This window comes from Heloderma suspectum, chromosome 10 (genome assembly GCF_057233095.1).
Source record: "Heloderma suspectum isolate Gila_16-S chromosome 10, 16-S_ref, whole genome shotgun sequence".
Taxonomy (NCBI): Eukaryota; Metazoa; Chordata; class Lepidosauria; order Squamata; family Helodermatidae; genus Heloderma; species Heloderma suspectum.
In genome coordinates, this window is record NC_139467.1 from 33,361,165 (window position 1) to 33,388,236 (window position 27,072).

The 27,072-nt window shown below is 47.0% G+C and overlaps 2 protein-coding genes across 5 annotated transcripts in view; one reads left to right on the forward strand and one right to left on the reverse strand.

Moving 5' to 3' along the window:
- Nucleotides 1-18,497: 18,497 nt before the first annotated feature.
- AUNIP (aurora kinase A and ninein interacting protein) lies at nucleotides 18,498-25,399 on the forward strand. Of its 4 annotated transcripts, none has more exons than XM_084815843.1 (4): nucleotides 18,498-18,671; nucleotides 19,228-19,369; nucleotides 21,448-21,574; nucleotides 23,860-25,399. In XM_084815843.1, the coding sequence occupies exons 2-4, from the start codon at nucleotides 19,274-19,276 to the stop codon at nucleotides 24,810-24,812; spliced, it is 1,176 nt and encodes a 391-aa protein (XP_084671969.1). In that variant the 5' UTR covers nucleotides 18,498-18,671; nucleotides 19,228-19,273; the 3' UTR covers nucleotides 24,813-25,399. The 4 variants fall into 4 exon arrangements, with proteins under 4 accessions (XP_084671969.1, XP_084671967.1, XP_084671968.1 ...); XM_084815841.1 differs by lacking the exon at nucleotides 18,498-18,671 and adding an exon at nucleotides 18,762-19,127; XM_084815842.1 differs by lacking the exon at nucleotides 18,498-18,671 and adding an exon at nucleotides 18,762-19,074.
- Nucleotides 22,847-27,072, reverse strand: part of MTFR1L (mitochondrial fission regulator 1 like) — a 31,877-nt gene continuing 27,651 nt past the window's right edge. The window contains exon 9 of the mRNA XM_084815862.1: nucleotides 22,847-24,225. The gene's annotated coding sequence lies outside the window, so the exon portion shown is untranslated. The remainder of the gene's footprint in view (nucleotides 24,226-27,072) is intronic.

Genomic DNA, 27,072 nt, shown 5'->3' on the forward strand with positions numbered 1-27,072 from the left:
GCTGAGTAATTTTGGGCTTTTACTCTGCAGAACTAGGGATCTAAGAAGTTGCCTTATAACAATGGACATTTTGTCTTGGACTGGCAATGTCATTTTCTCATCTCTGGTATTTGAGATCCATCCCACTGGGGATGCCGGACTTTGCACCTGGAACCTTTATGCATGCAAAATATGTGTGCTGCTGCTTGCAAACTCTCCCCACAGAAATGCAGACTTACTGCTTTAAAATTGATGCAAAAATCTTGTGCTCCTGTTTGCTCGGGGTGGAGGTCAGGACGCCCCCTGGACCGGTGCCTATTAAGAGTTCCTCTTCCTGGAAATGATTGTCGAACGTGCAGGAGCTTGCAGCAGCCTTGACGTGTTTTACACCCAGGATTATGTGGATACTGAACTCAAGAACTCCACCTTGCTTGAGCACAACCAGTTGGGGCAGATTATGCATACCTGTACTACATTTGCTCAGAGGTTGGCCATATCAGTCCATAACAGCCCAAAGCTACAAGGCGGTTTGGCACATCAAGTGTTGTATAGGTAGAGGGAAAGACTGTAAGAATCAGCAGGCCTCAAATCCAGGGTCAGGAGCTATGTCTGGTAGCCTGGTATTGACTCAGATATTGAAAAAACTAAATGAGAGCAGTACGTGTCAAGCCACTAAGCACAGTCCATCGAGGGCACCTGTCTTTCCCTGGGAAGTGACCAAGAAGCCTTGGCCAAGAATTCATACGGATTTTGCAGGACCATTTCGAGGACAAAACTTCTCGGTGGTGGTAGATCCTTTCTTGATGTGGCTTGAAGTAGGCTTAGTACCATCACAAACAGCTGCAAGCATCACAGCACTGCGCCACTTATTTGCAACCCAGGGGTTGCCTGATACTGCGGTCTCAGGCAATGGGACTGCATTTACATCTGCTGAATTTAAAACATTTGCAGACAAGAACCTTATTGGGGCAGGCACCATTGCACCTTGTCATCCCCAAGCAAATGGTCAAGCTGAGCGGATGGTGCAGACAGCAGATGCCCTGAAGCGCATTGCGGGAGGACACTGGCCAACACACCTTGCCAGGTTTCTAGTTGCTCCACATGTTACATCACAGTTTCCTTTTTTCCAGCATGTCATTCGATTGCAAAATGATGTTTTTCTTTTTAAGTGAGCCAAGAGCTCTTTAAAAGGTCCATGTGCTGCCTCCTGCCTCAGGCGGTAGGAGGAGGTCCAGACTAGACCTCATATAGCTAAAAATGTTATTCACATTTTTATTGTAGCCTTTTTGTGGCTAGTTTTTTTTTTTAATTAAATAGGCATGTGGAAAGGGGACTGGAACAGGACTGAGATGCTGAGGGAGGGGGGCTTTCCCTTTTTGTCCCCACCATGGTCCTGATCCAAATTGCCCCCCCCCATGCCTGCTATTTGCAGTGGGAGGAAAGCTTCAATTGGGCCCAATGGCATGCAGATGTTCTGCAATCACTTCTGGTAGCGCAGCTGGCGTGTTGCAAATAAGAGGGCATAAATATTAAGTTTTATTAATTTATAATGATTGAGCTTAGTAAACCTCCCTTGCCAGAATTTTTTAAATGATGGGCTCCAGGTTGGCTAACAGAGAGCGGATCTAGCTGTTCATCCACTTCAGTTCTGGCTCGTTCATTGGCAAGCTAGTCATTGGTCAGATCTGGTGCCAGCTCCAGGTTTTCAAGGGCCTCTGGGAAGACACCCTCCCTCAGTGGGTCCACCTCCTCACCATGATTGTCACCAGCTGCTCTCGCTCCCCATCCTCTTCCTCATCATTGCTACCCCTCGCCTGCTTGACAGGCAGAGAGCCAGTGAGCAAGGAGGCCGTGGCATCTCCTGCTCCTTCTCCTCACCACCACCACCGTTGTCTGGGCCAGAGCACGAGGCAGGTGAGGAAGCAGGTTGCAATGACGAAGAGGAGGAGCAAGTCCAGGGGGCTCTTGTCAGAGGGCCCCTGCTGGGGTGTGGGCCCTTGGAAGGTGCCCAACCATGCCTACCCTTGACATCGGCCCTGGTCAGATCCTTCGAGATTCTTTCGCTGAAGAGCAGCAGCTGGTACTCTTCAAAGCAGAAGTGAGCGGTGGATGCGTCATTGTATATACCACAGAAAAATGTTCCTTCCTGTTGCTCACACGAGATAAGGGATGTCATGCTTGCTGTCTCCATTCTGCTGCTGCTGAAGAAAACCTAGAGTCCAAGCATAATTTTCTGGGAGGGGGGAGGACAAGCTTGCAAAACGGGCCCCCTCCTTCACCCACCCTACAATCCCATCACATACATACAGTTTTATGAATCATGAAAGAACATTTTGTTGTGATCCTGAAATGGCATGTTTTACATTTCTGAGTCTATGGCCTGCACTGGGACTTTTCTACCATGCTCCCAAATGCCTTCCCCACTTTTGACTGGTTTTTAAAAAATAATCAAAAGCAAGCAACAATGTTTGCTGATTATTTTGTATCTTTTGAGTTGGTCCTAACTCCTAATAAAAGTATTATCCTGTTTTATTTATTTTTTCCTTTAATGGGCCAACGTGGTTGCAAAGACTTTATAAACAGGACTTCAAAGTGTTACTTTTGGGGGTGTATACATTGCAAAATCATTAATTATCTCCCTCAAAGTCAATTTCTCTTGCAAGCTCACACCTGATAGGCAAATTAGCTAGGTGGCTTAATTGTATTTGCCCCATAGTAGAATGCCTGCAGTTTCTGATGAGTGTTAGTTTACAGAAATTTCGGCTTCTGCCACAATCTATGCATAACTTCACTGAAAATTAGTTGCAGTTCTTCAGAAATCAGGGTATCAGCAAGGGCCAGGCCTTCCATGAGGCAAGGTGAATCCCCTGCCTCAGGTGGATCAGAAGGGGTGGCAAATCACACTCTTCCAGTATTGGGCCCCTCACTGCAGCCTGTAGCAGCAATGTAATAACAGCATGTGTGTCTATTCAGAAATAAGCCTCATTGAATTCAGTGGGGCTTTCTCCCAGCTGTGTATGTGTAGGATTGCAGCCCAAATCTAGTAAGATGAAGTGTGGCGTATAAACATAAGAACATAAGAGCCGTGCTGGATCAGACCAAGGGTTCATCTAGTCCAGCATTTTGTTCACACAGTGGCCAACCAGAAGCCCACAAGCAGGACATGAGTGCAACAGCACCCTCCCACCCAAGTTCCCCAGCAACTGGTGTACATAGGCATACTACCTCTGACACTGGAGGTAGCATACAGCCCTCAGGACTAGTAGCCATTGATAGCCTTCTCCTCCATGAATTTGTCCAATCCCCCTTTAAAGCCATCCAAAGTGGTGGCCATCACCACATGTTGTGGTAGCGAATTCCATAGTTTAGCTATGCGCTGTGTGAAGAAGCCCTTCCTTTTATCTATCCTGAATCTCCCACCAGTCACTTTCATGAGATGATCCTGGGTTCTAGATTATGAGAGAGTGAGAAAAGTGCCTCCCTATCCCCAGTCTCCACACCATGCATAATTTGTTATCTCTCTCATCGTGTCTACCCTTACTTGTGTTTTTTCCGAGCTAAACAATCCCAGCTGTTGTAACCTTCCCTCATAGGGTTGCTCCAGCCCCTGGATCATTTCAAACAAATCCCCTTGATCATTCAAATAGATCATTTCAAATAAATTAATGAAATAGTAAAATAATAATGTCATTAAAAATACAGGCTCATTGATATGACTGTGTGTGGCATATGCCAGCAGGGGCACCTGTTTTCCCTGCAGCAATACCTTGCCAATTTGCAAATCACTCTTTAGTCATCCCAGCTCCCCTCACACACCCCAAGCTATATGTTCCCCTCTTCTCTTTGCTGGAGCCACACAAAAGCAAAGAAAGCACCCTGGAAATAGCTACAGTCAGGGCCAGAAATATTGGAACAAGGATAACTGTTTTGGCAGTTGGCCTCTGTACACCACCACATTGAAGTTGAAAGGAAACACACCCAGATGGGACCGAAGTCAGGACTTTCAGCTGTAATTCAAGGGGGTGGACAAAAGTGGGGCACTAACCATTCAGGAAGGACAGCCAGTGGCATGCACACACCCCCATCGTTGGTGGCTCATAAGTAGTGGAACAAATGGCTGACAAGCTGCTGCATGGCCAGGTGTGGCCTGTTTCCTGGGTACCCCATGACCAATCAAGCGGAGAAAAGGCCTGGAGGTGGTTCTGAGTGTTACATTTGCATTTGGTAGCTGTTCACTGGAACTCCCATCATGAGCTCCAAAGAGGTATCCATGCGAGTGAAGGAGGCCATCATTAGGCTGTTGTTGTTGTTCAGTCGTTCAGTCGTGTCCGACTCTTCGTGACCCCATGGACCATAGCATGCCAGGCCTTCCTGTCCTGCGCTCTCTCCCAGAGCGTGCTCAAGTCCATATTCATTGCATCAGTGATTCTATCTAGCCATCTCATCCTCTGCCATCCCCTTCTCCTTTTGCCTTCAGTCTTTCCCAGCATCAGGGTCTTTTCCAGAGAGTTTTCTCTTCGCATTAGGTGGCCAAAATATTCAGTATCTGTCCTTCCAATGAGCACTCGGGGCTGATTTCCTTTAGGATTGACTGATTTGACCTCCGTGCAGTCCAGGGGAATTGGGGTGAGGAAACTACATAAACCTATCAGAGAGACAGCAAAAACAGTGGGAGTGGCCAACACAACAGTCTGGAACATCCTGAAAAAGAAGGAATTAACTGGCAAGCTCAGCAACAGCAAAAGGCCTGGCAGACCACGGAAGACAACTAAAGTGGATGACTGCAGAATTCTGCTCATGGTGAAGAGCAACCCTTCCACAACATCTAGCCAGGTCAAGAATGCTCTTGCGGAGGTAGGCATGTCATTGTCAACATCTACAGTCAAGAGACGGCTTTATGAATGTAAATACAGAGGCTTCACAACAAGGTGCAAGACACTGGTAATGCTCAAGAAGAGACAGGCCAGATTAGCCTTTGCCAGCAAACACCTAAAAAAGCCTGCCCAGTTGTGGAATAAGATTCTTTGGACTGATGAAACCAAGATTAACTTGTACCAGAATGATGAGAAGAGAAAAGTATGGAGAAGGAAAGGAACAGCTCATGATCCAAAGCATACCACATAATCTGTCAAACATGGCGGAGGTAGTGTTATGGCATAGGCATGTATGGCTGCCAATGGCACCGGGTCACTGGTATTTACTGATGACCTGACTGCTGATCAAAGCAGCAGGATGAATTCTGAAGTGTATAGGGCTATACTTTCTGCTCAGATTCAGCTGAATGCTGCCAAACTGATAGGACGCCGCTTCATATTGCAGATGGGTAATGACCCAAAACATACAGCAAAAGCTAACCAAGAGTTTCTCAAGGCAAAGAAGTGGGATGTTCTTCAATGGCCAAGACAGTCACCTGATCTCCACCCAATAGAGCATGCTTTTCACTTAGTGAAGACAAGACTGAAGGCAGAAAGACCCACAAACAAGCAGCAGCTGAAGGCAGCTGCAGTCAAGGCCTGGCAAAGCATCTCGAGGGATGAAACTCAGCATTTGCTCATGTCCATGGGTTCCAGACTTCAGGCAGACATTGACCGCAAAGGATTTTCATCCAAGTATTAAAGGCGATCCTTAAGTTTGAAATGATGTTGGTTTGTTACTTATGAGCCCCCAACGATGGGTGTGTATGTATGCCACTGGCTGTACTTCTTGAATGGTTAGTGCCCCACTTTTGTCAAACCCCTTGCATTACAGTTGAAAGTCCTGACTTTGGTCCCATCTGGGTGTGTTTCCTTTCAACTTCAATGTGGTAGTGTACAGAGGCCAACTGCCAAAGCAGTTATCCTTGTTCCAATATTCCTGGCCCTGACTGTATGTAATACTGATGCAAAATGAGGTACATGAAAAACAACAACGCATGTACTGTGATAGCAGCATGCAGTGGGCACAGTGGTAATGATTCATAAAGTGAAGTGAAATTCACTGGCCGGTGGCTATGGCTGTGCTGTGTCTAACTTCAGAAGCTCTATGGGTGGTCGATCCATTAATCCATTTCATGCAGAAAATGTAATCCGGAGCATTCAACATCTGGTTCTGTGTTGCAGCAACTTAGCGCAGAAGAATAAACATTCCATGTCTTGTGTCCTGAGCAGGCACAATTGGAAAGCTTGCTAAGTCTTTCCAGAGAAACATTTTTGTACAAACTTTGAAAGCCTTAATACTGAGTCACAGACATTGGGACCTTTTCTGCTGTGACACCCCGGCTGTGAACCTAGAGAGGTTCGCCTGGCACCTATGTTGTACTCCTTCTGGCACCAGGTGGAGACCTTTTTATTCTCCCAGTATTTTTGCATTTTAGCTTCCTAGTCTTTTAGCTTTGGTGTTTTAAATCTGTATTTTAACTCTCTGCATTGCTGCTAGGTTTTATTCTGGTTGTACTGTTATATTGTGGTTTTGAGCATTCATATTTATATTATTTTATGCTGCGCTTTGTGGTTTTATTTTTTGTGAACTGCCCAGTCAGCATTGGCTATTGGGTGGTATATAAATAAATAAATAAATAAATAAATATTGCATTGGAACTTCCTTCCTTCTGATAAACTCTCTCTCTCTCTCTCTCTCTCTCTCTGGCATCTTAAATACTGGTGGATTTACAGAGCAAACCTGGGTCAGATGGGGGGCAGATAATCTGCCAGCTCACGATAGTTAGGGTGGGAGGCAGCTTCTCCCCCCTCCCATCAAATATTTCTATTTAAAAAATTTCCTTCCCATTGGCTGGTTAGGTCAGTGCTGACAGTCTCAACAGGATGTCCTTGAACATACTCGATCCAGGGGGTTTGCTATACCTGGCTCCATGGGGCCCCGACCCTGAATCTATTTCTTAGGGTCCAGATCTATTCCCCAGGGCCTTGAGTGTCCATTGGTGCCTTTTTTTTTTGCTTAGCTTAATTGCCATGCAGGGGGTGATTTTCAAGGGGGATTGCAGCTGGGGAGGTAAGGGTTAACTCTCCCCTTCCCACATGCTGCAGTCCCCCCACCCCCACCCCATTTCCCCCTGCATGGCAGTAAAGCTTAGAAAAATTGTTGTGAACCACCCAGACAGCTCTAGACAGGGTGGTATAGACACGTAATAAATAATAATAAATAAACAGTTAAAAAAAAAGTTCATTTGTTTGGGATGATCTAGGGGCAGGGTGCAAATTAATTGAAGTCTTTATTTTGAGATTATTTTGTTGAGAAATTAAGGGGCTGGCATTGCTTCCTGTGGAATTTAAATAAATCCTAGAAATTATTTCTGTGTTTCCACATATAGATATAAATCAACATATGCCAATTTTATACAGATTGGTGTGCCATGGGCTTAGGTCCCAAATCTTGTAAGTGCCTAACAACGACCCTGAGGCTGGATCTCCCAATTCCCTTTTCTACCATGCTGGAGATGAGTCAGAAAAGAGTGTCTGCAGTGGAGCCCTGATGGACAGAGAGCAAAATCAAGAGTTTTTACAAATCGTTGATCAGTTCACTTGACAGCTGAGTTCATTGCCTTCTGAAAGGATTTTCTTGGGCTTTGTAACTTACACTTAGCATAAGAAGATAGCACTTTTGGGCATGTGGTGGTGGTAACGCTTTAACGTGTAATGAGACAAGTAGGAGAGCAAGATCTACTGAGGCAACATGTATATTGATGAGACGTGTTGTATTGATCTTTTAGCCATGAGGGCCCTTATAGGGAAATAAGGTGACTGGTCAAGGGTTATACCAAGTTCTTGGTGGTATGGGGATACCAAGTCATCTTGTCTGCCTCCTGAGGAATCTGTATAACAACCAAGTAGCAACGGTAAGAACAGACCATGGAACAACGGACTAGTTTAAGATTGGGAAAGGAGTACGGCAGGGCTGTATACTCTCACCCTACCTATTCAACCTGTACGCAGAACACATCATGCGATGTGCTGGGCTTGATGAAGCAAGGCTGGAGTTAAAATCGCTGGAAGAAACATTAACAATCTCCGATATGCAGATGATACCACTTTGATGTCTGAAAGCGAGGAGGAGCTGAGGAACCTCATGATGAAGGTGAAAGAAGAAAGTGCAAAAGCTGGGTTGCAGTTAAACCTCAAAACCCCCAAGATTATGGCAACCAGCTTGATTGATAACTGGCAAATAGAGGGAGAAAACATGGAGGCAGTGACAGACTTTGTCTTTCTAGGCGCAAAGATTACTGCAGACGCTGACTGCAGCCAGGAAATCAGAAGACGTTTACTTCTTGGGAGTAGAGCAATGACAAATCTTGATAAAATAGTGAAGAGCAGAGATATCACACTGACAACAAAGGTCCGCATAGTTAAAGCAATGGTATTCCCCGTAGTAACCTATGGCTGCAAGAGCTGGACCATAAGGAAGGCTGAGCGAAGGAAGATAGATGCTTTTGAACTGTGGTGCTGGAGGAAAATTCTGAGAGTGCCTTGGACTGCCAGAAGATCAAACCAGTCCATCCTCCAGGAAATAAAGCCAGACGGCTCGCTTGAGGGAATATTAAAGGCAAAACTGAAGTACTTTGGCCACATAATGAGAAGACAGGATACCCTGGAGAAGATGCTGATGCTAGGGAAAGTGGAAGGCCAAAGGAAGAGGGGCCAACCAAGGGCGAGGTGGATGGATGATATTCTGGAGGTGACAGGCTCGACCTTGGGGGAGCTGGGGGTGGCGACGGCCGACAGGAAGCTCTGGCGTGGGCTGGTCCATGAAGTCATGAAGAGTCGGAAGCGACTGACCGAATAAACAACAACAAGGGTTATACAAGGGTAGACGTTGTGGTTTGGGATCCCTCTGTCTGGGGAAAAGAAGTAAAAAGGAGCCGTTGACTGCAGAAAAGAAGAACCAAGGCTCACTTAGTAAACAACCTGCATCCAGGATAGGAGGGAACCTTAGGGGAAAGGGATAGACTTTCTGGGAGAAAGGAGGCCCAAAAGGTGATGTGGACCAGTAGGTTTAAAAATTGTAGAATATGTATTAAGAAGAATGTCATCAAGTTTCAAAGAGAATTTAAGCCTGAGCAGAATGGGACGCGGGGTTTCCTCCTCCCGATTGCAGGCCCTCGGCCCTCGACAGAGGTCCTGTATTGTGAGCAGTTTCCCTCTGCTTGTTAGGAAGGATCCCCTTTGCTGGTAAAGTACAGGTGTGATTGGTGGGTATATAGGTGCAGGATGTATGAATATTAGTCTTATCTAATTTGATGAGTGAAGAGTTTGTGCTTGTCAAACATTGTCTTTCCTTAATAAATGCATTTAGCTTATGTTAGTTCTCGTTTGTAGAATTAAAGGAAATTTGAGTGAATGTGAACATTCTAGCTTGAGTCTTCGAAGGAAGCTCACCTACAACATCTGGGCCAGCTGAGGCTGTTTAAAATGAGTGTGCCCAGGTATCTAATACCAGGGACCCTGAAATTTTCGCCTCTGGTTTTTCCCTTGCAGTGTAATGATTCTTTTGCAGGTTCATTTCATGGGATTTGCGTTTTGGAATGTTTAAAGGATGAATGTTGTTTGTGCTGCTTTTGCTTAAATCTCTAGAGAACATTTTCAGAATAAGTAGAGCAGGTTGAAAAGCCTTTGTAGAACAAGTACAGAAGGTTGAAAGCCTTTGTAGGATAAGTGGAGAAGGGTGACAACCTTTTCTACAACAAATAGTGTAGGCTAACAGCTTTTGTAGAACATTTAAACTATTCAAGGCAGGGTTTTGATCAAGGATCTTTCAGATTCTTTGAGTCTGAAAGGTAAAGGGAGTAGCCAGTGGTGGCTGGTGGGGCAGATACTCAATATTCTACTGAAATGATTGGAGGGGGGCAGGCAAAGATCACGCGTGGTAATCGACAGCTGCATGCCGTGCGCTGGAGCCAATGTACCTGGTTGTGGGGGGATGTCTCTGCCTCAAGTGGGTGGGGGAAAGCAGAGGGTCACTACCCATTCGCCCCAAATATAAAGCTGCCTCTGGTTAGAGCTCAGTGCCAGAGCACCCGCTTTGCATGCAGAGGGTCCCGGGTTTGATCCCCGGCATCTCCAGGTAGGGCTGGGGGAACCCCTGTCCAAAACCCTGGCGAGTTGTTCCCAGTCAGTGTAGACCTGGCGTAGGCAGTGGTCAGGAATGCTGGGAGTTGAACTCTAAAACATCTGGAGATACTCCCCCCCCCCCCCGCGTAGGCAATACTGAGCCAATGGACCAAGCATCTGACTTGGCATAAAGCGCCTTCCTGTGTAGAGGTTTTGCTGACATTTTATGTTCAAGGGCCATAGCTCAACGGTAGAGGACATGTTTTGCATGCAGAATGTCCTGGGTTTACTCTGTGGCATCTCCAAATATGGCTGTGAAAAGCAGCTGCTGTCTGAAATCCTGAAGAGCCACTGGAGATCCTGGATCCAGCCCTAGAAGTCTGGGAGCTCCTGCCCCACTTTGCCTCTAAGCCACATGTAGAACTCTGCCCTGCTTTGCCTTGAAACAGTTGTGTTTAGTGAATCAGATCCCTGATTTGTCCGCTCACTCTTCAGCTCTGTTGCATTCTGGGCAGTGCCAGCTCCATTATTTGGGGGTCCCTGCAGCAAAGTCTCCTCAGTGAGCCCTTTTATCCTGACAGAAGCAGGGAGCGCAAATTGAGAAATCTCTCTGGCTCGGGCTGCCTCTGTGGCTCAGCTCAAAGCCAGTTTGTCTGCTTTAGGCAAAGGTCATGGCAAGTTCTTCCAGCAAAAAACAACAATTATGTACAGTAGTTAAACTTTAGTAAAATACCAATACCATTACATCAGTTAGCCTCCAGGGAAAGAAAAAGCTAATGCTTTTGCCCAGTTTATCATTAAAGCGTTGGCAGATAACGCTGTCCTGCAAGTTATGAACACATCAATACCCACAAGAGGGTAACAAATTTTCTGGGCCTCGGGAAATTTCTATAATCTAACAAATAAGATTTTTTAAGAACCTGTCCCTTGGCTCGGTGGTCAGTGGGCAATGGAGAAAGAGAATGAACCACATGTTCAGGTTTGTTATGGCCACATACACAGAATCTAGAGGAAATTTAAAATATTGGCTGCCTTTCTGTTTTTCTCTGCAGCACAGATAGGGAGCCTTTTTCCAGGGGGTGGGGGGCAGTGCTATAGTGGAACCAGGACTCACAGCAGGCGTGTAGAACCTCTGGCCCGGGGCTCAAATCTGACCCGTCTGTCCCAATCTGGCCCTATGGGGTTCACCAGATAGCCACACACCCTCCCGCTCCCATCATTTGGTGGTTTCCCAGAGTTTGTGCAGTTTTTCTCCATTCTAAAAGGTTGAAATGCCTCCTATCTTAGGCTTAGCTACTGGCAGTAAGAACTTGAAGCTAAAATATGCTGGTATTTTTGGCCCCTCCCACCACTGGAATGCGACCGAGAGCTTCTCCAAAATGGAATGTGGCCCTCAGGCTAAAAGAGGTTCTGCACCCTTGCTCGTAGGATAGAAGCACCAGGACTTTTTGATTAGCAGGAATGATGACATGATACACTGTTGTGTGCGATCTTTGTAGTTGTCTTGCCTCCCTCAGAGTCCTCCGAGGATGAAGAGGAATGGCAGGCTCCAGACCCAGGGGAAGGGACCAGCGCAGAAGGAGCCTGAGCCCCCTCACCTCCTGTGGATGTTCCTTGCCTGGCTGCAGCCTCCCTAGAGGATTCAGAGGGTGAAGTGCCTCCGGCCCCAGTAGAGCGAAGGCTGCTGTGTGTAAAAGAACAACGTATGCAAACATCTGTCTGTTTAAGGCAGAGACGCTCCCAGAAGCAAGAGGACTGATTGCAAGCAGCTGCTTCAGGATGCTGCAGTTAAAAGCAGGAAGCAGGCAGGGGCAAGGCTGCTGGAGAACAACATCATTTTCACACGCCAGATCTTGTCAGCCTCACCTTGACCCTAAACCTGAACCCCAGCCTTGCTCGTGTTCCCTTGTGTTTTGGACTTGGGACTGGAAAACGGACTTCTCTTTGCCACATCACCTTGGATTTGAATGAACTGGTAAAGTTTCCTGCTTCAGCCTCCTTTCTCCTCTCTCAGCCTTAGACAGGTTTACAACCCTGTAATCACCTAGTAAGTTATCACTGCCAGCTGCGGTTGGCTGGTCAGAACTGACAGATATAATGCACAGGACCAGTCTCGACTGGGGAATCAAGACCCATTAGGTTTATCAACTGCCTGCCCCTGGTGGAAATGAAAACTGGTAGAATTGGTTTGCTGATGTGGATCAACACAGCTGCTTGAATTTTTGGATTCTCCTTGAGGGCGTGGCGATGGGAATTGTTATGGTGAACCTACCTATACACTATGGTCCACATCTGAGGCCCACCTCTGAGTGCCTCCTCCGAGGGAGATTCAGAGGGTGGCAACAAGGGACAAGGCCTTTCCGGTGGTGGCCCCCCAATTATGAAACACTCTCCCCGGTGAGGTCTGCCTGGTGCCAACTTTGTCATTTTTTTCAGCACCAGGGAAAGTGTTTCCTCTATTCCCAGGCATTTGGCAGCTAATGATGGGGTGTTTTTAATTTGTTATCAAGTCCTGGTAGTTTTACTGATTGTTTTTAACTTGTTGTAAAATTATTTTAAATTTCTGAATGTAAAAGGTTTTGTATTGTGTTTTACTATGCTGTGAACCGTACAGACAGCTTTGGCTATTAGGCAGAATATAAATGTAATAAATGAAATGCATTTCAAAATGTACCACTACTCCATCACTCTTGGGAGGGGGGGTAATCTGTCGGGGCCGGTGGGGGGAAAAGCCAATGGTGGGTTGGGCCATAGCCACCCCTTCCCTCCCCCCCCCGCCATTTTCTCCCTTTCTCCTCTCCAAGGAGGCTGCTGCAGGAGGGACAAATTGCTCCTGCCAGAGAACTAACGGATCACTCATGGAGGCCTATTGAGATGCCCAGTGGAGGCTGATGGTTCCGATGTCAGTGGAGTGGTGAATCCACTCCAGGTTTCAGTCAGAACTCCAAAGGAGCTCTCCAAGGTGCGAAGAGGAGTTAGGGGGATAGTGAAGCACCTTGGAGAGCTCCTTTAGAGTTCTGACTGAAACCTGGAGTGGATTCTCCACTCCACTGACATTGGAGCCACCAGCCTCCACTGGGATTGCCCATCTCTGCTCTACAGATTTTGGCCCCCATCTAGTTTTTCAGCACAATCCTATGTCTGCTCACAAATAAGTCCTATTAGGGTCAGTGGGTTTTTCCTCCCAAGTAAGTGTGTATAGGACTGCAGCTAGAGTCACAGGCATCTGGAGACAGGCAGCGCAATCATATGTATGCTTACTCAGAAGTCCCATTAAGTCTGTAGCAATCCTATGTGTACTTTCCTGGGAGTAAGCCCCATTGGTGCTGACTTCTGAGTAAATATGCATGACAACTGCACTGTAAAAGTGCAGCACAAATGCACTGTTATACTCCCCTTTGCCGCTTTTCAGGCTGGGCCTAAAAAAGTGCTTCTTGCAGTTCAATCCTATGCATACCTACTCAGAAGTAAGTCCCACTGAGTTCAGTGGGACTTACTCCCAGGAAAGAAGGTATAGGATTGCAGCCTTAAGCACGGGTTATATTAGAACATCTGAGAAAAGAGCGAGTCTCAGGTGTTATTATTTTTAAAAACTTTTTATTTGTAATTAAAAAATTAATCACTTAACAATTATTCCGAAATAAAACATAATGTAACAAATGCAGGCAGTAAAAAACAAAATTAAGGGTGGGATGCTATGCATGTTTAGCCAGAAAAAAAACTGATTTCTGCCTAAACATGCATAGGATTGCACCCTAAACCCTATACCTGTAATATACAGGAAAGAAAATCTACAACAAAGACAGTAAAACCAAACCAGAACCACTGTCTTGCATGTAATTAAGGCAAGTGACAGATGAGGCAGTGATAAAGAAGGCACAGCAGGGCATGGGGAACACCTCTGAAAGTGAATTACAATGAGCCCAGTCGGGAGATGAAATTACAAGGCTTAATAATTCTGTATGCCATTTTGGGGCGGTGTGGGTGAGCAATCAAAACCTCTGGCATAAACAAGGATGGGAAGAGTGGGAGTTGGGGCAGGCAACCTGACAGGCGGGGGGGGGGGGCATGCGTGCAGTCAGCTTTGTGCCAAAACACACATTACCTTAAATGTTATTTTCATTATTTACATAACTAGCATCGCTCTCTCTCTCCCCTCCCCTCCCACCGTAGAGTAGGCACAAGGCAGCTCAATCTGGATCTGAAAAGCCCCCCTACTCCACCATGCTAGGATCCCAATCCTGATTGGGCCCACTCCTGATTGGCCTACTCTACAGTAAAAATGGAGGGGACAGACACTTGACATAGCTGCTAGATACAGATTTAAAGTCATGTTTGTTTTGGCCCGTCACACAATAACACGTGCTTAGGTGGACAATCCTATACACCAGCCTTCCCCAACCTGGTGCCCTCCAGATGTGTTGGACTGCAACTCCCAGCATACCCCAGCCAGCATGAGGACATGCCGGGAGTCATAGTCCAACACATCTAGAGGGCGCCAGGTTAGGGAAGGCTCGTATACACCCTTAGGATGTAATCCTAAGCACATTTAGACAGAAATACATCCTACAGCTCCAAGCATGCCCCAGCCAACTATGCCCGCAACTCCCCGCACACCCCACCCAGAAATAAGTCCTGCAATGCCCAGCATGCCCCAGCCAACTCTGTCTGCAAATCCCCGCACGCCCCAGCCAGAAATACGTCCTGCAATTCCCAGCATGCCCCAGCCAACTCTGCCCACAACTTCCTGCACGCCCCAGCCAGAAATACGTCCTGCAATGCCCAGCATGCCCCAGCCAACTATGCCCGCAAATCCCCGCACGCCCCAGCCAGAAATACGTCCTGCAATTTCCAGCATGCCCCAGCCAACTCTGCCTGCAATTTCCCGCACGCCCCAGACAGAAATACATCCTGCAATTCCCAGCATGCCCCAGCCAACTCTGCCCGCAAATCCCTGCACGCCCCAGCCAGAAATACGTCCTGCAATTCCCAGCATGCCCCAACCAACTCTGCCTGCAACTCCCCACACGCCCCAGCCAGAAATACGTCCTGCAGCTCCCAGCATGCCCCAGCCAACTCTGCGCACAACTCCCCGCACGCCCCAGCCAGAAATACGTCCTGCAGCTCCCAGCATGCCCCAGCCAACTATGCCCGCAACTCCCTGCACGCCCCAGCCAGAAATATGTCCTGCAGCTCCCAGCATGCCCCAGCCAGAAATATGTCCTGCAGCTCCCAGCATGCCCCAGCCAACTATGCCCGCAACTCCCCGCACGCCCCAGCCAGAAATACGTCCTGCAGCTCCCAGCATGCCCCAGCCAACTCTGCCCGCAACTCCCTGCACGCCCCAGCCAGAACTATGTCCTGCAGCTCCCAGCATGCCCCAGCCAACTCTGCCCACAACTCCCCACAGGCCCCAGCCAGAAATAAGTCCTGCAGCTCCCAGCATGCCCCAGCCAACTATGCCCACAACTCCCCATACGCCCCAGCCAGAAATACATCCTGCAATTCCCAGCATGCCCCAGCCAACTATGCCTGCAACTCCTTGCATGTCCCAGCCAGAAATAACTCCTGTAATTCCCAGCATCTCCAGCAAAGTAGATCGTTACCTTGTCATGGTGCTGGAGCTTGAGCACCTCAATGACGCCATGAGCTAAACCATGAAGAGACACCCAAGACGGGAAGGTCATGGCAGAGAGGTCAGACTAAATACGATCCCTGGGGAAGGAAACGGCAACCCACCCCAGTATTCTTGCCGTGAAAACTAAATGGATCAGTACAACCAGAGATATGTCGGTATACCATCGGAAGATGGGACTCCCAGGTCAGAAGATGGTCAAAATGCTACTGGGGAGGGACAGAGGATAAGTTCAGCTAGCCCCAGATGTGATGACGCAGCTAGCTCAAAGCCGACAGGATGGCTAGCGGCCGACGGTGCTGGTGGTGAATGACGAATCCGATGTGCTAAAGATCAACACACCATAGGAACCTGGAATGTAAGATCTATGAGCCAGGGCAAATTGGATGTGGTTATTGGGGAGATGTCAAGATTAAATATAGACATTTTGGGTGTCAGTGAACTGAAATGGACTGGAATGGGCCACTTCACATCAGATGGCCACCAGATCTACTACTGTGGACAAGAGGACCACAGAAGAAACGGAGTAGCCTTCATAATTAATAATAAAGTGGCTAAAGCAGTGCTTGGATACAATCCAAAAAACGATAGAATGATCTCAATTCGAATTCAGGGTAAGCCATTTAACACCACAGTGATCCAAATATACGCCCCAACCACATATGCTGAAGAAGCAGAAGTAGATCAGTTCTATGAGGCTCTGCAGCACCTACTGGATAGTACGCCAAAAAGAGATGTTACTTTCATTACAGGAGACTGGAATGCTAAGGTGGGTAGTCAAACGACACCTGAAATTACAGGCAAGCATGGTCTGGGAGAACAAAATGAAGCGGGACATAGGCTGATAGAATTTTGCCAAGTGCATAATGTGCATAACAGAAGACAACTCTCTTCCAACAACCTAAGAGACGACTTTATACATGGACTTCACCAGACGGTCGACACCAAAATCAGATTGACTATATCCTTTGTAGCCAAAGGTGGCGGACATCTATGCAGTCAGTAAAAACAAGACCTGGAGCTGATTGTAGTTCAGATCATGAACTTCTTTTTGCACAATTTAGAATCAGACTAAAGAGAATAGGGAAGACCCACAGATCAGTTAGATATGAGCTCACTAATATTCCTCAGGAATATGCAGTGGAGGTGAAGAATAGATTTAAGGGACTAGATTTAGTAGATAGGGTCCTGGAAGAACTATGGACAGAAGTTCGCAACATTGTTCAGGAGGGGGCAACAAAAAACGTCCCAAAGAAAAAGAAAACCAAGAAGGCAAGATGGCTGTCTGCTGAGACACTGGAAGCAGCCCAAGAAAGAAGGAAAGCAAAAGGCAACTGTGATAGGGGGAGATCTGCCCAATTAAATGCAAAATTCCAGAGGTTAGCCAGAAGAGATAAGGAATTATTTTTAAACAAGCAATGCACGGAAACGGAAGAAGATAATAGAATAGAAAGGACAAGAGACCTCTTCCAGAAAATTAGAAACATCGGAGGTAAATTCCAGGCAAAAATGGGTGTGACCAAAAACAAAAATGGCAAGGACCTAACAGGAGCAGAAGAGATCAAGAAAAGGTGGCAAGAATATACGGAAGACCTGTATAGGAAGGATAATAATATCGGGGATAGATTTGACGGTGTGGTCAGTGAGCTAGAGCCAGACATCCTGAAGAGTGAGGTTGAATGGGCCTTAAGCATTGCTAAGAACAAGGCAGCGGGAGATGACGGTATCCCAGCTGAACTGTTTAAAATCTTGCAAGATGATGCTGTTAAGGTGATGCATGCCATATGCCAGCAAATTTGGAAAACACAAGAATGGTCAACAGATTGGAAAAGATCACCTTATATCCCCATACCAAAAAAGGGAAACACGAAAGAATGTTCAAACTGTTGCACTTATTTCACATGCCAGTAAGGTAATGCTCAAGATCTTGCAAGGTAGACTCCAGCAATTCATGGAACAAGAATTGCCAGATGTACAAGCTGGGTTTCGAAAAGGCAGAGGAACTAGAGACCAAATTGCCAATATCCGCTGGATAATGGAGAAAGCCAGGGAGTTTCAGAAAAACATCTATTTGTTTTATTGACTGTTCTAAAGCCTTTGACTGTGTGAATCATAACAAATTGTGGCAAGTTCTTGGTTCAAAACTGGGAAAGGAGTACGACAAAGCTGCATATTGTCGCCCTGCTTATTTAACTTATATGCAGAGTACATCATGAGAAACGCCGGGCTGGATGAATCAGAGGTCGGAATTAAGATTGCCTGGAGAATTATCAACAACCGCAGATACGCAGACGATACCACCCTAATGGCAGAAAGCGAAGAGGATCTCAAGAGCCTCTTGTTGAGGGTGAAAGAGGAGAGTGCAAAAGCTGGTTTGAAACTCAACATTGAAAAAACTAAGACCATGGCATCTGGCCCCATCACTTCCTGGCATATGGAAGGGGAAGAAATGGAAGCAGAGGGGCCAACCAAGGGCAAGATGGATGATATTCTGGAGGCGACGGACTCGGCCTTGCGGGCGCTGGGGCGGCGACGGCCGGCAGGGAGCTCTGGCGCGGGCTGGTCCGCGAAGTCACGAAGCGTCGGGAGCGAACAAACCCAATGCTCCGCCCGGCCCAGCCAGAAAGACGCCCCGCGGCTCCCAGCACGCCGGGAGCCGCAGGGCGTATTGCTGTCCGGCCGCGCCCGGGGCCGCGCCCGGAGAGGCCGAGCGGGAGCTCTGCGGCAGAGCGCGGGAGAGGCGCGTTCCCGCCCCCCGCTTCTGCCCCCTCCTGCCTCGGGAGCCGCCGAGGCGCCGCAGAACAAGCGCCCGGGCGCAGCTGCAGGCGGGCGGGCGCAGGGGCGGGCCCGAGAGGCGGGAAGGTCGAAGCCCGGGAGTCCCGCGCCGAGCGGGGAGCGGGCCGGCGCGCGGGCTCAGCGGGGCCCCCTCGGGGGCGGCGGGAACGTCCGTTCGCGGAGAACCCCTGGCCCAGGGCTCCCCCGTCGCGCCGTGGCGCGCGCTTGCCAGGCTAGCCGAGGTGGGCGTGGAAAGCCCCGCCGCCCCTGCCGCGGGAGCGCGGGCGGCAGCCCGAAGGCGGGGCTTGTGGGCCCTCGCCTTTCCCCGCGGCGCCCTCGGAGCGGGCTGCGTCAGGCGCCGGCTTGGCTGGCTCCCCGCTGCGGGGCGGGGGAGGCAGCGCCGGGAGGTTGCAGGGACTTTCGCCCTGCGCCTGGGAAGCGGAGCCGCAAGGAGAGGGGCGGCCCTCGAGGCCCCTCTCTCCGGGTGGGTGGAGCTTTCGGAAAGGGGCTCGTGCGGGGCTGCTGTGGGCTGGTTACCTGGCGGGCCGAATTGAGCCATTAAGTTGGAGGCTCCCCTTTCGTGCTCCGGCCCAAAGCATCCAATGGATTTGGAGCGAGTGGCAAATGGATGCAGACCCCCCCAGGGTAGTGGAATGTGTAGGCGTTTATTTGCCCACTGTAGTCCCTAAGCTCTTAGGGTATTGAGTACCGTCAAAACTTTTCAGCTTTTTTTTTTTTTTTTTTTTGCCATCGTGAGGACTAGGAACTTGCTATGCAGCCTCTCTCCTTCTGTTTTAGGCCGCAGAAAGTCACAGGCCGCCTGAACGCCGAAGGCAAATTTCTGATGAAGCCGAGGAGGAGGAGAAGCCCTGCTGAGAAGCAGCCTGAGTCTTGTGATGTCTGGTTGGATACTTCAGCACTCAAAAAGAGCAAGTTACAGGTAATGGATCAACAAACCTGGATGCACTGTTTTTAAAAGACTGGGATTGCTTTTAAAAACTCCACATTTTTTGTGTTTTTAAAAATGCCACATTTTTATGTGCCAGGTCTGCATAGGGCTGAGCAAATGATGTAATTCTTAGGTGCCCACCCAAAATGTGCAGGTGTCCCAGCAGCCTGGTAACTGTGGATGTTTCCAGTCCTGTAGATAAGAGCATAAAGACCTGTGCTGGTTCAGACCAAGGATCAATCTAGTCCAGCACTCTGTTCACACAGTGGCCAACCAGCCTTCCACAGGGAACCCACAAGCAGGATATGAATGCAACAGCACCCTCCTGCCCATGTTCCCCAGCAACTGATGCACATAGGCATACTGGAGGTAGCATATAACCATCAGGACTAGCAGCCACTGATAGCCTTCTCCTCCATGAATTTGTCCAATCCCCTTTTAAAGCCTTCCAAATTGGTGGCCATCATTATCTTGTGGAAGTGAATTCCGTAGTTTAACTGTGCACTATGTGAAGAAGATAGAGAAATTTACATATATGTACTGTCTGTTGCAAGCCTAAAATACACGATTTTTTACCTGGGCCTTTTAACGTTCACATTGGATTACTTAAGAGTGTTGAGCGTGTGGCAGAGGGGACATACGTTTGCTTCTCCGTGGAAGCGTGAGAAGATGCTCATTCCAGGTCCCTGAGGCATGCAGGTTATGTAGTACCCCTCAGGAAGAGCAGGTGCTGTTTCTTCATCTGTGCTCATGACAAATGTGGGGAATCCTGAGCTGTGTTTGAGAAGCAGGTGCAGAAGACCCCCTCACATTAGACAAGCTTTTGCACTGATTTCCACAATACTGCCGATTACCTAGAGGGCAGGTGGGATCTCCCTTGCTGTCTGTTGAATATGTTCTACCTGTAGCTTTCCTGTAGCGAGCAGGAGATTGGACTAAACAGTCTACATGGCCCCCTCGACATCCATGATTTGAAGAAGCCTTATACTAGGTTAGGCTATTTGTACATCGAGCCCAGTTGACAGGAGCTACTCTGGATGTACCAGTGGTGGCATTCCAGGGTTTCTGGAAGAGATGTTTTGGACAGCATCTGCTGATCCCTTTTGTACTGGAAATGCCAGGATTGAACTTAAAGCCCTCTCCATGTGAAGCATGCACTCTACCACTGAGCTGTGGGTCCTTCCCAAAGATATTCTGAGCCCAATTCAAAGTGGTGTGACCTTTACAGCTCTAAACAGCTTGGTACCAGAGTATTTAATGGAATGTCTCCTCCTGTACATACTTGCTGAGACCCTTAGGTCATCTTCAGAGGCCCTTCTCTGGGTGGCCCCACCGAAGGAACCTTAGGCAGGTGGCCATAAGAGAGAGAGTCATCTCAGTGGTGGCTCCCTGTTTATGGAATGCCCTTTCTCAGAAGGCTTGCCTGGTGCTTACATTGTTATATTTTCAGGGCCAGGTGAATACCTTTCTTTTCTCCCAGGCATTTTAGAGACTTTTTTGCATTGTATGGTGGCCTTGAATGCCGTTTTCTTGGTAGAATGGTGGGCTACAAATCAAATAAATATTTTCATCATTTGTATTGTTAGCTGCCCAGGGCTCCTTGCAAGGGAGGGTGGGATATAAATAAAATAAAAAAACAAGGCCACTGGGAAACGAGGAGGAGATATTGGCGTGCTCAGGGGAGCCTCAAAGTTTGGAGAAGTACGCAAAAGTCTTTAAAAAAATAAAACCCAAGGGTGCAAAAAAAAAAAAAAAAGACAACTCCCCACCATGCCATCAAACAGCCTAATGAGGACAGAATGTGTCCAGTACCTATGGAATATTGAGTATCAGTTTGGGGAAAGGAGTTTCCTGACGGAGGCCCTGACTGGCTGGCTCAAACCCTGAACAAGAGCACTCCTGCTAAGTGAGGTCCCACTTGTGAATCCTTTTCTTCTCATGGATTTAAGGTGATTTACAGAAGCTAATCAGTTCTAAGCCATATGATTTGGGATCATTTGGCATATGGATGATGTCAGTGCACGGTGATGGGGAGATGAATTCTAACCCAGTATTTCATTCCCACCCAGAACCTAATAGGTAAGCCAGTGTTAAGAGTAGCGAACCAACTCTCTCCTTATTCTGCGTCAACAAAAGTGCCTCTTCCATTCACTAAACAAACCACCATTTCTACTTTCTTCAGCGTTCAACAAACAGGTATGTTTTTTTCCCCTCTGGAAGGCAACCACCTGCTGTCTGTCATGGGAGCGGGGGCAAGGTAATTGGAACTTGGGATTCTGAAGAGTAGCCGTGAGGCTTGACAGACCTCCAGTTTCTTTCTAGAATTGTCTTGTTACAGTTGGATCCAGATAATTGAAAATAGATCAAATTGACTCCATTTATCAGTACTAAATGTTGGGTTTGTCAGAGGCAGAGAACTGGGTGTTCAGTTGAACTATTGTCTTCTATGGTTTTATGGCAAGTAATGTTGGATCCCACTTCTCCTAAATCTACAATTTTCTTTATAAATCCTTTGCACGGTGTGGTTTTTACTCCTGTGGTTGCCTGGGAGGATTCATGAAAATGTTAAGCTCAGAACAGCACCTAAATGCACTAAGACGGAACTATGTGGAGAGGAATGTTTCTGGCCTGATTGAATTGCATGCATGCCTGGCATCCAAGCTGCATGTATGTAAACTGGGTCAGACACATGGGGACCAAATCCAGCCCCCTGCTTCTTTTCCTGAATGGCTGATTGCCTCTATCACTATCTGATTAGGACTCTGTGCATGCAGTCCTGGCAGATGGATTGTTCTAGTAAACATGCAGGTCCAAATCCGCATTACTCTTTTTGAATATGTGTACAACCTTGAAATTGGCTGATTGCATTCTTAATTACTACTTGATTCCTTTTGAGAGCAATCCTATGGACTGCGCCCTAAATGTACTCTGTTATAACCATCTCTGTTATAACCAACACTGTAGAAGGGCTGGTTCTCTTGTATTCATTTATGTTCTGCTCAGACCTTCAACTGCTTTCCATGCAGTCCTAGGGAGCCGCGCCTGCTCTTCCCCGCAGCCCAGCCATAAACTGGGCAGTGGGGAAAAGACCCATTCCAGCACTGCTATTAGCAGCAGCAGGACAGTGATCTTGATTGGGATTGGGGGGAATAAGCTTTAACATACTCCTGTCCCAGTGACCCTAGCCCTTGATTTCAGCAGGCAGGCGAGGTTTAAACCTCTCCATTACTGAGCACTTAGATTTGGGTGGGTGGGGAGAAGAGTGCATAGCCCCCAACCTGGCATTGCACACAGCCTCGGGACCCATCCCTGACTTAAGCATTTTTAGCGTTACACACACAAAAGCTAGTGTTCAAGGAGAAGAAAGCTAAATGTTCAGGTGCAGTAGCTGTATATTCTCCCCCAAAGGCAGAAAGTTACTAAGAGGAAAGTATTGGGCTTTAATAATGTACACATTTGCAGAGTTTTGTATAAGAGGATTTATTTCACGCTTGCATTGCACCTTTCATTGTGAATACACTATGCAAAAACACACAATGTCATTCAAAAAGCTTTGCTTCTCCACTGTATCACTGTCGCTACACTCCCTCTTCATAGCCAATTCTGAATTATCTCAAAATGAGCAGCTGGAAAAAGGTAACTGAGGAAAGCAGCATGACGTGACTTTACTTTGCTTTCAAGTCACTTTTCTTAGGGAGAGAGGAGCAGCTGTTTGTTGCTTGTTCACCACCATGGAAGGGCAAGAAGTGGGCACTGGTGAGATCTTGCAGGAAAGTGTTTGGTCTCTGGTGGCCGACTCTCAAGGTGTTGCTTTGCATATTAATTTGCCATGAAGTGTAGCGGTGGGTAAGGGGGAGAGCCCTGCGTCAGCACTTCTGTCATTACTTTCTTCAATGAGCCAGAATGGTTCTTGCATCTATTACAGTAAGTGCTTCCTAAACCTTTGTTAGCTAAGGCACACTACTTTTTTTCTGAATTAAAATGGGCTCGCCTTTCCCATTTTAGTATAAGATATACTCAGCAAAGTTGATGTTCGAGGCTTCTGCATGAGTCACTGGAGGTACCATGTAGCCTCCTCTGGGGGTGGGTAATTCGTCTCTATACTGACTGTGAGTGTGCTCGCCTATTCCAGGGACAAGGTCGAACTCCCACTGGAATCCTGACTGCCTTGCCAGGGGCAAGGGCAGAGCAGTAAGGCATGCAAGTTGCAGCAGACACCCTCCCCTATTAGTTGGTACTTTGGGCTTACACAAGATGTTTTTGATTGGGCTGTTCTACCTCTCAGAGTTGACCACATTTGGTCTTTAAAGTAGGGAGTAGACTGTTTTGTACTTGCCATTCTAGGCTATATATTAAAGGCTGTGTATTTCATTCAGTCATTTGCTATATTTCTATACTGCCCTACAGCCGAAGCGCTCTGGGTGGTTCACAAAAAGTATTTGACCTGTGTGGCTCAATTTAGATTCAACTTGTTCTTACAGAGGAGAGGAACACCAACACAAATAAAAGGCTGTTGGCAGTTGCATCAAACAGTGCCTCCAACCTGAAAAACCATGAATTGTCTAGCGGGGAGAAAGCCCCATTGCCAGCTTCTTCTCCACTTCAGCCACTCGACCTGGAAGAGCGTGGCCAACAAATGGTTGAGAAACCACAAGGCTTATGCGTTTCCCCTGGGAGTTCTGCCCTGACTCAAGTCCAAAGTAACAGCTGTATCTTCCCATCTACCAAGGGAAAAGTCTCTATTGCAGAGCGAAGAAACCCTCTCTCCTTAGACTTCATTCAGCACCTAGAAGAGAAGGAGGTTCTTGAGAAGGAGGTTCTTGATCATGCAGCTGTTTACGATTCACCTTTGAGAGAGAAAAATGGTAGTTGGAAGAGAGAACCATGCACAACCTTGTTTCCTCAGAGTAGTCAAAACCTGCAGGTAGTTTCAAATAGACGAACCAAGGCTCAGAAAAGATACAGGTGCCCATCCTCCTGTAGTGATTCCTCCGACTCTGAGAATATAAATCCTCAGCTGGAGAAAAGTATAACAAAAATGAAGACTTTGAAGAGTTTCAATAACACTGTATCTGGGCTCTGTCTGAAAACCAATGATGCCATTTCTATTTCTGATAAAGGGCATGAGACCAGCCACATAGATGCAGCAAGTCTCCTGTTCACTCAGGACTCTGAGGGTCACAAAGTAATTTCTAACCGTTTTTTTAATGGACAAGGCAAACTGTCTTTGCAAAAGAAACCTCTTCAGGACAAAAGCAGCACAATATCGAGCCCTTCCTATAAGGACTGCTTTGGGGCTTGTTTTTCTGCAGCAAGAGGGCTCCACATAGCTCCAGGCATGAGCTTGTCTATTCTAGCAGACATTAGTCAGAAGTCATGTTATGACTTGCTATTCACAGAGGATTCAGAAGGCAATAGAGTCATTAAACACTAATTCGTAATTGCTCTGTGGGATAAATGCCCTCAATGCCTAGTTACAAAACAAACTGATGCAGACTTGAGGCTTAAAGGTAGTTGTATTGTGTATGCGTGTGTGTGTATATATGTTTGTGTGTTGCCTATGGCTGTACATAGCATGTGCAAGCTATTCTGTGTGCTGCGGTTTTTCATATGTGGTGGTCTAATAAAGGAAATATAGCAGGGAAAATTGTCTTGGTCCTGAAGCTTAAATTTCCTGTTGGCAAAATATGCAGCTATATCCACCGTCTTGAGTAAAAAAAACCTGCATGAACTAGATGAACAGGCCCTCTCCTCTTGCTCAAGTATACATTTTTTTTGTCTGAAAAACCTGTGATTGCTTGTATTACTAGTTCTTAAATCGTGCCTTTTTTTTCTTGGAGGCCTTGTATCTGTTACCTGCATTTAAGTTTTCTGATGTTTTTCCTAGCAGATACGGAGAAGTCTAGTGAAAGTTGTACTGTGCCTAGTTTTGTGTATAAAAATGGATGACTAATACCTCTTGCAAAAAATAATTAAAAATAGGCTGCTCAGATTGTTTATTAAAAATAAGCTGCGTGGGTCCTTAATGTCTCCTATCCACATCCGGTAATAGACTGGTATCAGTTGCCAGGATGGCGATGCAATTCTAACAACCTGATGTCACTTGCTGGAAGGGATTAGGCCATGGCAGAGGTACTTCTCCACCAGCAGGGGTGAGGTGTGCCACCGTGGAAACTCTCCTGCACTGCCTATTAAATGTTTGGCAGGCAAAAAACTGTCACTGGCTGATGTACCCACCAGCAGTAGCTGGTGTAAGGCCCTGAAACAGGGTGGCAAGGTAGCTGTTATCCTGAGACAAGCCCGATCTGGATCCATCAGCTACAGCCCACCCCCTGGAGCTTGGGATGCAACGGTAGAACCACTACTCCATGCCTTCTTAGTTCCACTTACAATTGCTGTTATTCTTGAGCTCTTTACTTCTTCTGTAGTTACAAGTAGTAGCTCAAAATGCAACATAAGGGAATGTTATTCGTTGCTTTTAACAAGGGGCAAGTTAACTTTTATAGGTATTTGTTTTGTCCCCACTTTAGGATCTTTCCCACCATCAGTGCCAATGAGATTGAAAATATAAATAGTTCTCCTCTAAGCTTATTGCTAGAGGTAAAGATTCATTAAGAAGGGTAATTGACAGTATGACAACCAACAGCCTATGTAAATCCTAGCAGAAGACCGCTAGCTTCTCCAAAGTTAGCTGGGCACTTGCAGGCCGTTAGCCATGCTATGTACAAAGACACTGCCTCCCCTACCCACAATTGTTCTTAAGAACTGTTCTGAACATAGCCATTACTTCTAAAGGGAATGCTGGGGCAGGGAGACTTGATTTCAAATCTCCATTCAATGGGCATTAATAAACTTAGTCTAATCCAACCTTCCCCAACCTGTGCCCTCTAGTTTTGGATTTCAACTCCCAAAACATCTGGAGGGCACCAGGCTGGGGCCAGGTGGTCTAATCCACTATCAGGGTTCTTGCTAGGATGAATATAAGATGCAAAGATAACAAATAGTTATCTCACTGTCTGAATAGCTGGGTAGAATATTAAGGGTGTGAAAAGGAAGAAAAATGCATTAAGTGGAAATCTGCTCTATGCAACACAGGAAACATAACGATGTGATGTACCAGCTTCAGATCAGTGATCTAAAAGAACAAGATGCCCTCAGATAACCGACAGCATCAGTACCAAAGTCAGAGTACATTCTCTGCTTAGGGGACATCTGCATGTGCATATAGTGGGCTTTTAATATATACTGTAAAATATACTTTCACTTCTGTAGTTTTTCAAGCAGCTCCGGAGAGAAGGTATTAGTGGTAACGCATTTAAGTGTGTGGTCAGAGGCTACGAGAGATCATCTCTCCACCTGGTTACAAGTGCTACATGGTGAGCTTTAAGCATGTCTCAGTTATTTTTGTATTAGAAGGCAGCGGCCAACACAGTGCAATCCTAGTCTGTGCCTCTGTTTCCTTGAGCCAAGCGTCAGTGGTGGGATATCTATCAACTTCGTAAGATATTCGATCTACTTAGTCCCCCTCCAAAGGGACTTTATGCTATATTCTCCATTTGTTATTCAGTCTGCTTGACCTGGGCCAAAGGAGAAGAGCAAGAGGTACAAAGTTGAGAAACAAAGGCTGAAGCAAAGTATTTCTTGCCTTGGAAAGGCTCATAAGCAGCGAGGTTTAAAATTCAAAAGTTTAGACT

What these genes read in the sequence shown, in the direction of transcription:
- AUNIP (XM_084815841.1), top strand. Translation starts at nt 19,054, where the DNA reads ATGGATGCAGACCCCCCCAGGGTAGTGGAATGTGTAGGCGTTTATTTG. An exon ending in GTAGTCCCTAAGCTCTTAGG is followed by an intron (nt 19,128 to 19,227) that starts GTATTGAGTACC and finishes CTTCTGTTTTAG; the next exon opens with GCCGCAGAAAGTCACAGGCC. An exon ending in CTTCAGCGTTCAACAAACAG is followed by an intron (nt 21,575 to 23,859) that starts GTATGTTTTTTT and finishes TTGTTCTTACAG; the next exon opens with AGGAGAGGAACACCAACACA.